The sequence below is a fragment of the Panthera uncia genome (assembly GCF_023721935.1).
Source record: "Panthera uncia isolate 11264 chromosome D3 unlocalized genomic scaffold, Puncia_PCG_1.0 HiC_scaffold_8, whole genome shotgun sequence".
NCBI classification, from domain to species: Eukaryota; Metazoa; Chordata; class Mammalia; order Carnivora; family Felidae; genus Panthera; species Panthera uncia.
Genome location: NW_026057586.1, coordinates 52,416,893 through 52,431,431, shown reverse-complemented (window position 1 = coordinate 52,431,431; position 14,539 = coordinate 52,416,893). Strand labels below are relative to the sequence as shown.

General features: G+C 33.5%; 1 protein-coding gene across 6 annotated transcripts in view; it reads right to left on the bottom strand.

Annotated features, from left to right (window-relative positions):
• Nucleotides 1-14,539, bottom strand: part of SMCHD1 (structural maintenance of chromosomes flexible hinge domain containing 1) — a 168,288-nt gene that overhangs the window by 121,085 nt on the left and 32,664 nt on the right. For all 6 annotated transcript variants that reach the window (XR_007455432.1, XM_049620377.1, XM_049620378.1 and 3 more), the window contains 10 exons: nt 12,579-12,745; nt 10,582-10,672; nt 9,687-9,897; nt 7,266-7,386; nt 7,004-7,187; nt 5,486-5,680; nt 3,826-3,939; nt 3,166-3,272; nt 2,360-2,442; nt 1,655-1,768 (listed from right to left, as the gene is read on the bottom strand). Coding sequence is in view for 5 of the 6 variants with exons in the window: in XM_049620377.1 (XP_049476334.1) it covers nt 1,655-1,768; nt 2,360-2,442; nt 3,166-3,272; nt 3,826-3,939; nt 5,486-5,680; nt 7,004-7,187; nt 7,266-7,386; nt 9,687-9,897; nt 10,582-10,672; nt 12,579-12,745 (1,387 nt within the window). In the remaining variant the exon portion in view is untranslated. The remainder of the gene's footprint in view (nt 1-1,654; nt 1,769-2,359; nt 2,443-3,165; nt 3,273-3,825; nt 3,940-5,485; nt 5,681-7,003; nt 7,188-7,265; nt 7,387-9,686; nt 9,898-10,581; nt 10,673-12,578; nt 12,746-14,539) is intronic.

The window sequence follows — 14,539 nt, the reverse complement described above, 5'->3', positions numbered from 1 at the left end:
GCAATTCCACATCTGGGTATATGCAAGAGAATTGAAATCGGGGACATAAACAGATATATGCATACCAATGTTCACAGCGACATTATTCATAATAGCTAATACATGACAGCAACCTAAGTGTCCATTGATGAATGAATGGATAAACTAAATGTGGTACACAAGCATACAATAGAATATGATTTCACTTACTTGATTCCACTTACTGAGATACCTAAAATAGTCATATTCACAGAGACACAAGGTAGAACAATGGTTACCAGGAGATGTGGGAAGGGAGTGATGGGAAGTTATTACTACAAAGTTTCAGTCTGGGTTGAAAAAAAGTTCTGGAGATGGACAGTGGTAATGGTTGTACAACAATATAAATGTATTCAATGCCACTGAACTGTATGTTTTTAAATGGTTAACATGATAAACTTATGTTATATATATTTTAACATAATAAAAAATGTTTTTGGTTGGAAAAACTATAGGAGGGGGGGCAGGCAGGAGAGTCCGAGTCACAGCAAGACTGAAGGACGCTACACTGCTGACTCTGAAGATGGAGGAATGAGCCACGAGCCACAAGCCACAGAATGTGGGCAGATTCTACAAGATGGAAAAGGCAAGGCTGCCCTAAAGCCTCCAGAAGGAACGAAATCCTGACACTTTGATTCTAGTCAGTGAACCCCATCTGGAATACCTAATAAATGGTGGGGGGGGGGGGGGGGGGTTGGAGAAATAAGGTATCGGGTGTCACAAAGGCCAAAAATGAGAGTATTTCAGGAAAATAAGTTAGTCAAACTGTTGAATGCCAAGAGACCTAAGAAGACATTTACATAAAGTATATAGGATCACTGACTAGTTTTTAAATTGTTGGAAATAAACATATATCAAATCAAATACGGCATCTTCAAAATCCATGGATGAGACACACAGTATGTAGGGACAGAACAGATCCTTAAACGTAAGTGAAAATACTTTTAAAAGGCCATCAAGAAAAAGCAACAGACAAGAAACAAACAAGATGATTCAAATTAGGGAAATATAAAATGAGCAAGAATACTCATTTCTTCTCCAGTCAACAGGCCTATAATCTAAGCCAAGTACTTCTAGCTCACAGGTTCAGAGCCATAGTTTTTTGATTTACAACAGATTTTATGGATTAGCTAATCTGAATTCCTATCTAGTACAAATTCCTACACATATATACACCATATCTTATTTTAGCCCACAGTCACCTTCTTGGGAAAATTCAGAATAAAGGGTTTAAAAAAAACAGGGTGCCTGGGTGCTGGGTGGCTCGGTCGGCTAAGCACTGGATTCTTGGTTTTGGCTCAGGTCATGATCTTGCAGTTCGTGAGTTTGAGCCCTGCACTGGGCTCCACACTGAGAGCGCAGAGCCTGCTTGGGATTCTCCCTCTGCCCCTCCCCTGTTCGTGCTCGCTCTCTCTCTCTCTCTCAAAATAAGTAAATAAACTAAAAAAAAAAAAAACCCTTGGAAAAATACCGATTAAAAAATTAGTCATAACACACTTGGAATTCCTAACTTTAATCAAATCTACTGTGTCTCTCAGATTGTTAGATCATCGATAATTATATGTAGATATTAAAACCTGCATTACACATTTAAGAACAAATATTAAAAAAGATCCAAATTAGTTTGCATACTTACAATGCAATATAACTTTGAGCTCAACCAGGAGTTTCTTTGACCCTCCATGACTTGTTCCTGGAAGCTTCTGCATTGCTTCCCCCTTTTTATTCAGTATTTCAATTCTTAATGCACCTACCAGTCCAAAATTTAAAATAAGAATGTCTTAGTTACACTCAAAAAATGTGATGAGGTCCATCAAATGATGAATAAAGAAATTATGGTTTATATACACAATGGAGTACTACATGGCAATGAGAAAGAATGAAATATGGCCCTTTGTAGCAACGTGGATGGAACTGGAGAGTGTTATGCTAAGTGAAGTAAGTCATACAGAGAAAGACAGATACCATATGTTTTCACTCTTATGTGGATCCTGAGAAACTTAACAGAAGACCATGGGGGACAGGAAGGGGGAAAAAAAAACAGGTTAGAGTGGGAGAGAGCCAAAGCATAAGAGACTCTTAAAAACTGAGAACAATCTGAGGGTTGATAGGGGGTGGGAGGGTGGGTGATGGGTATTGAAGAGGGCATCTTTTGGGATGAGCACTGGGTGTTGCATGGAAATCAATTTGACAATAAGTTTCATATATTAAAAAAAAATGTGATAAGTCTGCTAGGTCTTGACATAGTGTTTTAATTCATCATGGTCTTTTACATATTAACTATGTAAGACACACAAAAAGCATATTTTCAGTATTAAGGGAAAAAAAAAAAAAAACATACCAATGGGGGTTCCAGCAGGCCTAATCTCATTTGGCAATAATTCATCTCCTTCAGGCCAAGTTACTGATAATCTATCAGGGAGCCTATTATGAAACCAGCATATTAATGTTTCATGAACTATGTTAACTATGGTCTTAATAAGATAAATACAAGTCACCAGAAACTGTAATATTTATTTTTGATATAGTATTTTGAAAGGCTAATGCTAAAATTCTATATGATTAATAATCTAAAAAAATTTCCCTAACCATTACTGTGGTTACTGAAACAGTAATACAAAATCTCTTGGTATTAAGAGCCAAGAATTATCAATTGGGGGGAGGGGGTTCCTCTGCTCTTTTACAGTACAAGTTACCTTTGGGAAATACAATAAACTATAAGAAGAGAATTATTAGTGAAATTCAGTAAGAATCAAAATGACTGCATCATTAGCCAAGCAAGAGCTACAAACAGTTTTGTTTTTCTACTTTCCTTTACTTCTTTGGTACTGATCTTTACCTCCCAACAGTTACTACGACTTTCTTCTAGTGGTAGGTCAAACCAAGTTGTTTTCTAACATATTTGAGTCATAGTGCCTATAACAGTGACACTTTAGATACATAAAATTTACTTTTTCTACAAAATGCAGGATTCTATTTTACAAAGCTCTCAATTTTTTTTAACAGCAAGTTCATCACAATATGTAAATCTAAGACTACAAATGTCCTATTATGTGTCCATTAACAACACACTCAAGAATAGTTAAAAACGCTATGATTCATTTTTTATTTTGTTACTCTTATCCTGCAATTTGAAATGTGAATTACCTTGCCATTTCATCTTCTACATATTTTTTCACAGCTTTCTCAGCAACTGTCCTATCGAGCTTTGCAATTGGCACAGTTTTTACTTCATCATACAGTGCTTGAGGTTCCTGAATAATTTATATCAACATTTCAAAAAAAATATTCAAATTTGGCTACAATGAAAACATTTGTTTCTTCCAAAGAAACATTTTACTCCAATTAAATATGTAAGTCATAATAACCATTATTACATTATACCACAATGGTTCTTCTATTTTTCATGTAACCTCCTTAGACATAATTAAATACCATTTAAATATTATCAAGAATATAAGGATAAAGCCCACTCTCATTTTAGAGTTATTCATCCTGGAGAAAGAATTCTGGCTCCAATTTTTTACTAGTTTGTGGGCCTTGGACAAAATTTGCACTTTACAAAATTATTCTGACAACTAGAAATAACATACGTATGTTTGTTAAACATTGGGCAGATGTTAAGCTCTACAGATTATTGAAAACACCAAATAAGAAACACAAAAATTCATGCTAACACTAATGTATCCAAAAGAAAAACCAAATGCAAGCAAAATATAAAATACTGTATCTTTGTTTCAGCATTAAACAAAAATAAGCAGTACCAAGAGACTTCCAATAAAAATGTTTTATTACTTGCTATCTTACCATTGCAATCTGAACCTCTCCTCCTGTGGCATATACTTCTCCATCATGATCACCATAAAGAAAAAATTTTACTATGCTTCCATAAAAGAGAGGAAGTGTCTTGATTGTCTTGACCTAATAGTTTTTAGAAAAAGGCTTTTAGTATTTACTAAAACAGGCTTAATATTCATAATCATAGAACTATTTCACTGAAGGGGAAAATTCAGTATCGAAAAATTACTGAAAAAAAACATTCTAATAAAGTTGCATTTATTTATATTTGCTTATATAAGTTTCCCACTTATTCTTAACATACCTTTGTAAAGACACAGTGGCTTCTTCATACAAAAATGTCATTGCTATGCATATGTCTAAAAGGTCTAGAATTCCTCCAAAGTCAATTATGAAGCCAAAATACCTCAAACCCTTTTTTTCCCCACAAAATCTTGCTTTCAGACTATGAACAGTGACTATGAACAGTGAATAACTCTGACAACTTATTCCTTTCAAATAAACTGGCTCAAAGCTTGCCTATGGGTACTTCTTTTCCTTATGTGGCTTTAAAAATCTAAAGATAATTTTCATTAGTTCAATTCAGAAACTCTTGACAGGGACCACAAGAGTTTATACACAACCTACTTTTTCGGCCTCATTTCTAAACTATTTCCTTTCACACACAACATGCTGCAGGACAACCCAACTTTACTACTTGCTGTTTCACTGCACTTACCTGTATTGTTGTCTGCGTTCAGATTATGGTCTCTGAGAAAGCACCTTATTCAACTACCACACAGAACTTGACAAAAGTGTTCACTTCCTCCTTGTAACTCACTGCTTGACTTCAGGGTTTCCTTCTATCTTTATCCCTTTCATTTTCCTTTGCCAGTGCATCCTTTTCATCCTAACCCCCCTATGTGTTGGAAAAGCCAGGCTCTAACTTCACACATTACACCTCTCTAGATGATCACATACAATTCCCAGGCTTTAAATACACGATGACTCCTTTCCCACTACAGAGTGAATGGACACCTTCAACCTTTGTAGTATCTGCATAAACACCCAACTCTCTACCTCTTTCAGGATTCATACAAATGCCACTTCTTGCCCAAAGAATGTCATGATATGCTCTTCTCCCAGGCCCATTCATAGTCAGAAAATGCTCTCCTCTCCTTCCAAACTGCCAAAGCAGTATTCATTCTCTCCTTTCAAGCACTTGTTCTCTTATCTATTATTATTTATGTTTAGGTTATTACCAAGTTTAGACTATAATGTCCCTAAGGACAAAAGATCTCTCTCCTAGATCTCTTCATTCTCTATAATGTAATCAACAAGCAGAGTAACTTACAAGCAGCAAACAGGTAACGAAAATTTAGTAAAAAAAAAAAAAAACAAAAACAAAGCAAAAACCTCATTACATCACATTAAAAAAATTTAAGACTCTCCATTTGAGTAAAGTTTAGTGCAAGAAAAAAAAAATAAAAAGCTTACTAATAGAGCCTTTGGGAAACAGGTTTTTAATAAATGCCACATTAAATTATGCCATTAAAATCAGTTTGATATTTTCATTCTTTCCTGGCTCCTGAGGAGCCAATACATGCACTATTTTGTTGTTAAATTCTAATACATCTCATTTAGTTTCAAATTCTATTCAAAACCGAATCCAGAAATAAGTTAAACCTACCAGCTGCCCTGCTTTATATATTTTTCCATCCCATTCTATTGCTGAGTATGTCGCCCAGGGGCCCTGCTTTTTAGAAGGAAGATCGGGACGTGTAATTATTCCTTTAAAAGATGTAAATTTTATTTGTTTGTCATACTTCTCATGACAGTCCTTCAGCCATAAAGCAAATTCTCTATCAATTTTCATTCGCTGTTCCTGTAAAAAACAATTTTTAATGCTCTATGAAATATAGCTACTAGTAAACAAATATAACCATAGATGCTTGTCATTCATTCCTTTTTTTCTTCCACATACCCCACCCTCAGAAAACCTAATAGAAAATTAAAATATTCTGCTGGAACTTTCTCCCATACAAATTTAGATTTCTAACAAAAGCATTACTAAAGAAAAAAAGTCTTTGCTATCATCTTTGGAACCAAGGTCTCAATGGTCACTACCAACAACAAAAAGCTTTCCTTCTCTGGTATGAATTTAAGAGTACACCAAAAATGATGAATACTGGCTGCCTAGCAGAAAGAGAAAGGTGATAAAAATTTCTCTCCATTTATCAAGCATGCATATACATACATACATATATACATACACACATACACACACACACACACATACATATATACACACACACAGTAAACATACCTACAGCGTATCTATGGTATTAAAATATAATTGGGGGAGTGATCAGGGGAAAAAAAGGTCTAAAAAGCTCCTTATGAGGAGGATAATGAAAAAAGGGTTGAGAAACACTGCTATACTGAACACATTTTTCCTTTTACATATTATATATACATATATATACGTATGTATATGTATATGTAATGTATATATATAGTACCCATTCAAAAAAAGTTAAAACACGTATAGAAAATTAAGTGTTTTCTAATAATAAGAAAATGTGTTATTGTTTACCATTCTTCATCCTGTTGGAAGATAGTATAGAAAGATTTACACTCAAGCATAAGCTGTTTAATGCCTGTCTTTAAGAGAATTAGTAGGGAAAAAAAACCTCCACAGTACATGCTTTCACAGACAATGACACATGAAGTTCATTTCTTCCTACATATCTTACTGTATAATATACCATTTCCAAATGAAAATGGAACAAAATAAAAAATGATTTCACCTTAAATTTATTAACTTACAACTGGAAAACCAATCTTATCACTGAAGAAAGTTAAGCCTACCAAATTTTTATACTGCACTTCAATGTATAGCCCTTACAGTATAAAATATTATTTTATTTGCTCTCATCAAATGGACATGCTTCTGTAGCTTCTATTCACTGTCATAGGTCTTAATATTAAGATCTAAATATCTGTAAAATTTTCATCCAAACACAGCCTAATCAGTTTGAAATTTTTGAGTAATGTAAACACATAAATGCTCAAGAATTTATATTCTTTTGATTTAATAAAATAAAAAGCATAAAAATTATCAGTACAAGTCTATACTACTTGTGATTTTTCTTGTACTTAAAACAGAACACAGGCAAATATTCAAAATTTATATTTAAAATCATACCTGTCCATTTAAAATCCTTGTGAAAAGGGTGTTCTTGTCTTTCAATTTTAGCTCAAGATCCATAAAAGTCAGTTTATTTGTGCTGACCTGGAATTTGTCATTAGTGAATAATGCACCAGATATTCTATTGTAACATTCAATCGGCGCAAGCCCTCTCTTCTTCGGAGGAGTACACCAGTCAAAACTTGAACAGAATAAAACATCAGTTAGTAAAAGATAAGGTTTATAAATAAATGTAATTTCAGCAAAAATCAAAACTTACTCTTCAACAGATGTATATGGTATTAGCCGTCCATTCCAAAAACATTCAAAAATAGGCCTTTTCCCTCTTGCTGCTTTCTCAAGTATAAAACAATCATCATCATCATCTTCATCTTTTAATTCTAAAGCAAATGCATGAGTAGAGCAAAATGCTTATTGCTATAGAGTTTATGCAATTTATACCACTTCTTTAAGTGAAATATTAAAGTTGCTTCAGAGAAACTATGACAAAAACTCATTAGGTCTCTCACACTGTTTTCTGTAAAACTTAATGACAACTTTAGTTTGCCCTCAGAAAGGCAGATTTCTGAAGTTGTTCCCCATTATCAATGGTGTTCTAATTTATATTAATATATAATTACTTACATTACTTATCAATCTGTGTTAGGAGTACTACACGAGCTGCTAAGCCTGCAATCTTTAAAATCTATTTACAGTGTAGAAGAGTCACACATGCAAAGAGACTATGCCCTATAGCAGAATCGCTCTTCCCTACAAATACAGAAGCTTGAATACTGTACCTCAAATACAAGTTTCACAATTCTGTCAGAACCAGTAGGTTCACATAAAAATCATCTGAGAAATCTACAGTATCTAGTAGCAGCAACTGTGCCTAGTTTGAACAAATTAATCAATAACACTAAACTTAATTTTACTTTAAATAACCTATTAAATTTTCAAAGATCAAATTCAGGTGATACAGCTACAATTATAACATATCACAAAGCATCAGAAGCATTATTAGCACAATTGTCTATAACACTTTTATGCTTCTGAGCAATACATTTTCATATATCCAAACAAATTAGGATCAAACACTATGGTCCTGATAGAGTAACACCTTAGTTATTTTGGCATTCAGGCACCTACACAAAATAAACTCTTCTTCCCCCAAAAAACACTCAACAAAGAAGTTCCTTTCAATCAAACCCAATCACTTTGCTCTTGGAGAATCCCTCTGGACCACACAACTTATTGATTCTTATTTTAAGATACCACTTGAAGAACTTTATCTTTTTGTCTACAGCATACAAAAATGACAAAAGGTTGGCAAATTAAAAAGGGGTCAGCTACATTGTGGAAGGTAGAGCCACACTTACTAATAATGTTGGACACTATTCTAAGGATTTGCACCAGCTTCTTATCTAAAATTCACAACACCTCTACAAGGAAAGAGATTACCTCCCATTTCACAGATAAAGAAACAGATAAGGAGTAGTTTGTCAAAGTTTACACAACATAAAGTGTCAAAGATGGGACTTACATTAGGAAATCTGGTTCCAGAACTCACAAGACTAACAAGTATTCTGAATGAGAAAGTTTAATATTGTTACTCTATGTATTCAATGCAATCTCAGTACTCCACCAGGATTTTTTTTTTTTCAACGTTTTTTGTTTTTTGTTTTTTTTATTTTTGGGACAGAGAGAGACAGAGCATGAACGGGGGAGAGGCAGAGAGAGAGGGAGACACAGAATCGGAAACAGGCTCCAGGCTCCGAGCCATCAGCCCAGAGCCTGACGCGGGGCTCGAACTCACGGACCGCAAGATCGTGACCTGGCTGAAGTCGGACGCTTAACCGACTGCGCCACCCAGGCGCCCCCCCCACCAGGATTTTTTTTAAGTGAATGTACAAAGTGATTCCAAAGGTTACCCAAAAGAGCAAAAGATTAAGAATTTTCTCAAAAAAGAATGTTAAGTGTCCTGATCTGCAAGTATCAACATACAATACGAAGCTATAAAAGTATCATTACTCATGTATACAAATATAAAATAGATCAGTAACTTAAAGAATTCAAATGTGTGTACTTATTGGAACTCAGTATTATAAAATATTTCAAACTATTTAAAAAACAGTAACATTAAGTAACTGGTGGTACAAAACCAAATACTCACATGGAAAATATTAAGGCAAAGCCCTACCTCATTGTAGTACAAAAAAAGGAGATTATACATGCATTAAAGATCTAAACATAAAATAGCTTTTAAAGAGAACTACAGGACATTTTTATAATCTGGAAATATAAGAAGGCTTTCCAAAGCAAGACAAAATCAGAAAGCATTAAAAAAAAAAAAAAACTGACATGACTATGAAAAGCTTAAAACTTATTTATAAATACCTACAAAGATAATGAGAAAACAATATATAAAGGATTAATATGCAGTACATAGCTAAAAGTTCAGTAAGCAATTCATGAGAAAAGAATATGTAATATTCTTTAAAGCCAGTGCTTTACTCATCTGGAAGTGAATACACACATAAATCAAGAATTATAAAAATTATAAATACCTAAGAATTTAAGACATGCTTAAGAAAACAAGTTTTAAAATTTATCTAGCCCTAAGAGCCCAACTAATAATAATCATTAAAAAATTCTAAATCACAACTTCACATTTTGTAACTAAGATAACAGATTAACATACTTGATGGAAAGCATGGATCATCAGGGTAAGTTTCTCTATCATATAAGAAAGGGTGGTATCGAATAATCCCTTCCACTACACCATCTCCTTCAACATGAGCCTTGAACTCAAAACTATCAGCTGCTGTGTTTATATACAACGTCTGCATGTCATCTTCTATTTCCCTTAGGTTGACAATCTTAGGTGCCTTCCCCTTTTCAAACATAGAAATCTAAAATAAAAATAAAACAAAAATAATTAAATTCTATGGTGACTTCACTTTTGCTCTCAACTATGATCTAACAACAGAATAGGTAAAAACTTGTATTTAAACAAGTAATCATATAGCTTAATTAAATATATTTATATATGGGTTAAATAACCATAAGTAGCATCCCAATAAGGAACACAATATGCTACTTAAAAAAATAGAACATAAGCAAAGCAGAGCTAAAGAACAATTAACTCAGGAGTACATTTAAGGCTTCTTGCTAGAGGTAGGAAGTGAGACAACGATGCATGTGAAATTCTTTCCAAGATGTGGGCAAGGATATGGAGAACCCAATATTCATGTTCTATACTTCTAAATCTTACTTCACCATCATAAGACTTTTATGAACAAAGAGAAACTTTATATCCCTTTTCCTCCCCACTTTGATATCTGATGTTCAGCAACAACTCACATCTCTAAAGAAGACAGGAGAAAAAGAAAGCAAATACTATAGTAAATAAAGGTTCAAAAACTACATAGATCTAATAATGATCTCTCTATTTAAATATTAAATTGCCAAAATACTTTGGTAAAAGACAAAGAAAGAAGGGTTGTCTATTGACTGATTTTTCTTATCCAAAGTCATTTGGAACTGGAACAGATACCTAATAACTTGTAATATTTTAAAAAAGAATTTTATCTTACTTCAATATCAATGTTGTTGAAAGGTCCAACTTCTTTTGATGTACGTTTTTCATTGCCTTTTGGGCCATGAATATAGTAATGATAAATATGCCTAAAATGTAGAAAAGTAACTTTATACTTTTAATTCAATTTAATTCATAAAATTACAGTTCACATAATAACCTACAAAAATAATTTTTATGACCACTATTTGGCAGTATCTATTTGGTAGGTACCAGCCAAGCACTATACTAAGCATTCTTAAATACAGTATACCATTTAACGGTATAAACAATTTGAAATGCAGGTATTACGAACTCATTTTATGGATATAGAAATTGGGGTGCAAGGAGTTCACACAATTTAAGGTTACAAAACTAGAGTTGGAGAGAGGTGGACTACAATCCTGGCCCTTCCAACATCAAAAGCCCACATAAATTACACTTCTAAGAAGTATAGTATGAGAACTAGAAGGCAAGAGACTATAATTCTACTTGTCAGGAATGTTCTAAAAGAGACTTAAATAATCAGGGAGTACATAGGATTGGATATTTTTAAACTATCTGAATATGAGAATGTTATTCTATAACTCTCGTCTCTCCTCTCTTACAGCATTGAGACATTCTTCCCCTAACATTCCTAAAGCAAAACTAATAAATTCAACATAATCCCTTTAAAAACCAATTCACAACTCGCTGCTACTTTGTTTTTAAGTTTTAAAAGTTTTTTGGTAAGATTATTTAGGGCTAAACCATACTATGTTATTATTTACTCTTCAAACAAGTATTTGCAATATTCCTTCATGTGAATTTTATTTGTAAAAAATTATCCTAGCTAATCTTTAAAATACTGAAATAAAAGGAAATCACTGAAAATCTTTAGGTCTTTCCTCATGCATATCAAAAGTGTTACCGTAATCAACAGTTAGTTTACAAGAATACATTAAGAAAGTGCTATAAATAGCTTAAAAGAATTTCAAAGAATGGTTGAAGTAATAGATTATTCTTTGCTACAGCAAGATTATATTCTGTGTTATGTACACTGAGCTCCTTTGGTTAAAAGAAATCATTACAAAATAGCTAATGAGATGTGTACTTCGAGAATAAAAATTCCAAAGTCCTATTTAAAATTCTTAGGTTACAGAGTCAATAAACATCAATACGCAGCAAGAAGAAAAGATACTTCTAAAATAAAATTATTTTCCCATAAAAAATTTTTAAACTGTTAGTATACATTTCTCTACAAAATAAAAAAAAAAATCTCAAATTAAGTACATTAGTTAGTCTTTTGGGTAAATACAAAAAATGTTTTTTAAAAAATGTAAATTTTGTGCAGTTGTACCCATTTTTGCCATACTCAGTAATTCAGACTAATGCAAATTATGGAAATAAATGGTCCTTACTATGTTTACAGAGAAAAAACTAAGAACCATTAAACATTCTGATGATTTAGTCTAATGGAATATGTCACACTCCCTAAAAGTTGTCCTGGAATAGATATACAACAATTTATTTTCAGTATTATTAGATCATATAGGCCAATTTGCATATTTTTATTTTAACAGACTTCATGCATTCGATAAACATTTATTGAGCATCTATTACTTAACAGGAAACACTAGGGATATAGTAGTACATAAAAAAGATTCCAATAGGGGAAGGCAGACAAAAAATTAAAAAAAAAATACATGGTACGGAAGATTATGATAGGTGCTACAGAGAAGAACCACAAAAGGGGAATATGAAAGTGATGGTGCTGAATTTGATATAAGTTCCTAAGTTTATTTTAAATTTTATGACAGGTCTCAAAAGCCTGTCCTTCAAATAACGACCAACATACTGCAAGTCATCAATATTTATTTACAGAATAGAGAAGTATTTTAATGCCAAGATCAGAGCACTGGTTACTGTACTGAAGGGAAGGAAATGAGGCACAAAACACACAGCAAAGAGGTTTTTGATGTATCTGTAATATTTTGTCTTTAAAAAGTAGTAACATGTCCTCAAATAATTACTTACGCTAACTGTCTTGTCCAAAGAAGAAAATAATTTTTCAAGTACTGTATGTGTTCTGGTTGTACTCCTGTGATAACCACAGCAGTAAAGCTATCTTTTTCTTTCTCCTCTAAGATAAGATGATGTAGAAATCTTTCATCATCATTTGTAATGTGAACAGAATCAGATGGCTAGGAGAGTGAATATAAATACAATAGGTTAGATACACTTAATTGTAATAAACAAATAACATTTACATTGACTTTTAATATGATTTGCTTGGATAGTTCCATAAACAGGCTTCAAAAAAATTTTGAAGGAAAATGGTCCAATACAAATCAGCTGAGTATGTGACAATGCTGTGAGAGCAGGATAGCTTTAACATAAATTGCTAATGTGGCATATATACAGGAATACCCTATACCATAATGCTAAACCAATTGTAGAATCATAAAAGAAAAGGTAAAACAACAACAACAAATACTGAGTTTAAAAATGCTGAAAAAAAACTGAGGACACTTACTCTAGGGTGGAAAGAATTCTTCCTTGAGATACCTACCACTTAAATTGGTCAGGACAAATGCCCAGCTCTCCATGTTCAAGAAAACTGGGATGCAGCCTGAACCCAGCTGGCTTAGCCCAAAGGAACTGTGTTTAAAAGGGAGTAAAATCACCCTGTGCCCTAGTCCAGTTTCAGAGAATATCTATAGCTTGCTCAGAAGTAAAGTGGGGAGGGGGAAAGAACAGGGAGTGTTTGAGGGTAAGAATTACAAATGTCTCGTTTTTACAGTTAGTCTATATGTGTTAAAATTACATGTATATACATACATACACTATGTTGCTATATACATAAAAGCTTGTAAGGATACACGCTGAACTATTACATCTAGGAAACTGTTTTTTTTTAATAAGCATCTATTACTACAGCACATTAAGTAAATAAAAACAAGCCCTCTAAGGGTGCCAGAGATGGTTAAGCATCTGACTCTTGATTTCAGCTTAAGTCATGATCTCGCAGTTTTGAGATCAAGCCCCCCATCAGACTCCTTGCTGAATGCGGAGCCTGCTTAGGATTCTCTCTTTCCCTCACTCTCTGCCCCTCCCCTACTTGGGCACATGCACACACCCTCTATCTCTCTTGCTCAAAAAAATAAACACTCAAACAAACCAACCCTCCAAAACCATTCCAATGCATCGCTACACACTAACACTACAGCTACAACATACAGTATACAAATAACATTTTATACCCTTTGAGAGCTTAGTGGATTAGTTTGGGTTTACTAATGATGTGGGTTCATTACCAAATATTTATCAAGCACCTTCTAAGTCCTATGACTCAATATAGGCACAAGGAAGATAAGAGTTAACTAAGACAGTGCCCCTCCTCCCTATAAATTCCATCTAATAGATGAGAAACAAGTGATTACAAAACAATGTGCCATTATAAAGATATGAACCAAGAGCTACAGAATTAAAGAGTGTGACATTTTCCCAGAAGATTAGAACATTCCAGCCCCATGAGAATATGAAGGATTTGAGAGTATAAGGCAAACAAGGTAGTTTGAAGTATATATTAAATATATGATGAAAGATGAGGCTGGAAAGGCTGAAAGCAGCAGTGAAAATGGATGGAAGAGAGGGTAGATGAAAAACTATTTTAAAAGTCAGAACTGAATGGTGAATGATTAACAAGGATTACACAATTACTAACTACTCTGGCCAAGGGATACTGTTAATTGAAAAGGGTAGAGGAAAGGTGAAGAGAAAGAAAGAATTAGGGAAAGATGTAGATAATAATCTGATTTCAGAGGTACCAAAAGTGATTTCTTTATGGAACATCTGGAAGGACATCTAACTGAAATTGGAAATGAGTATACCAGATGTAATCAGTTGGTATTCAGCACCAATTCATCCCACCTTTTGTTGTCCCTTCCTGGGCTGCAGAGAATGCAAAACCAAAAGTCTACCTTTCAGACTCCCTT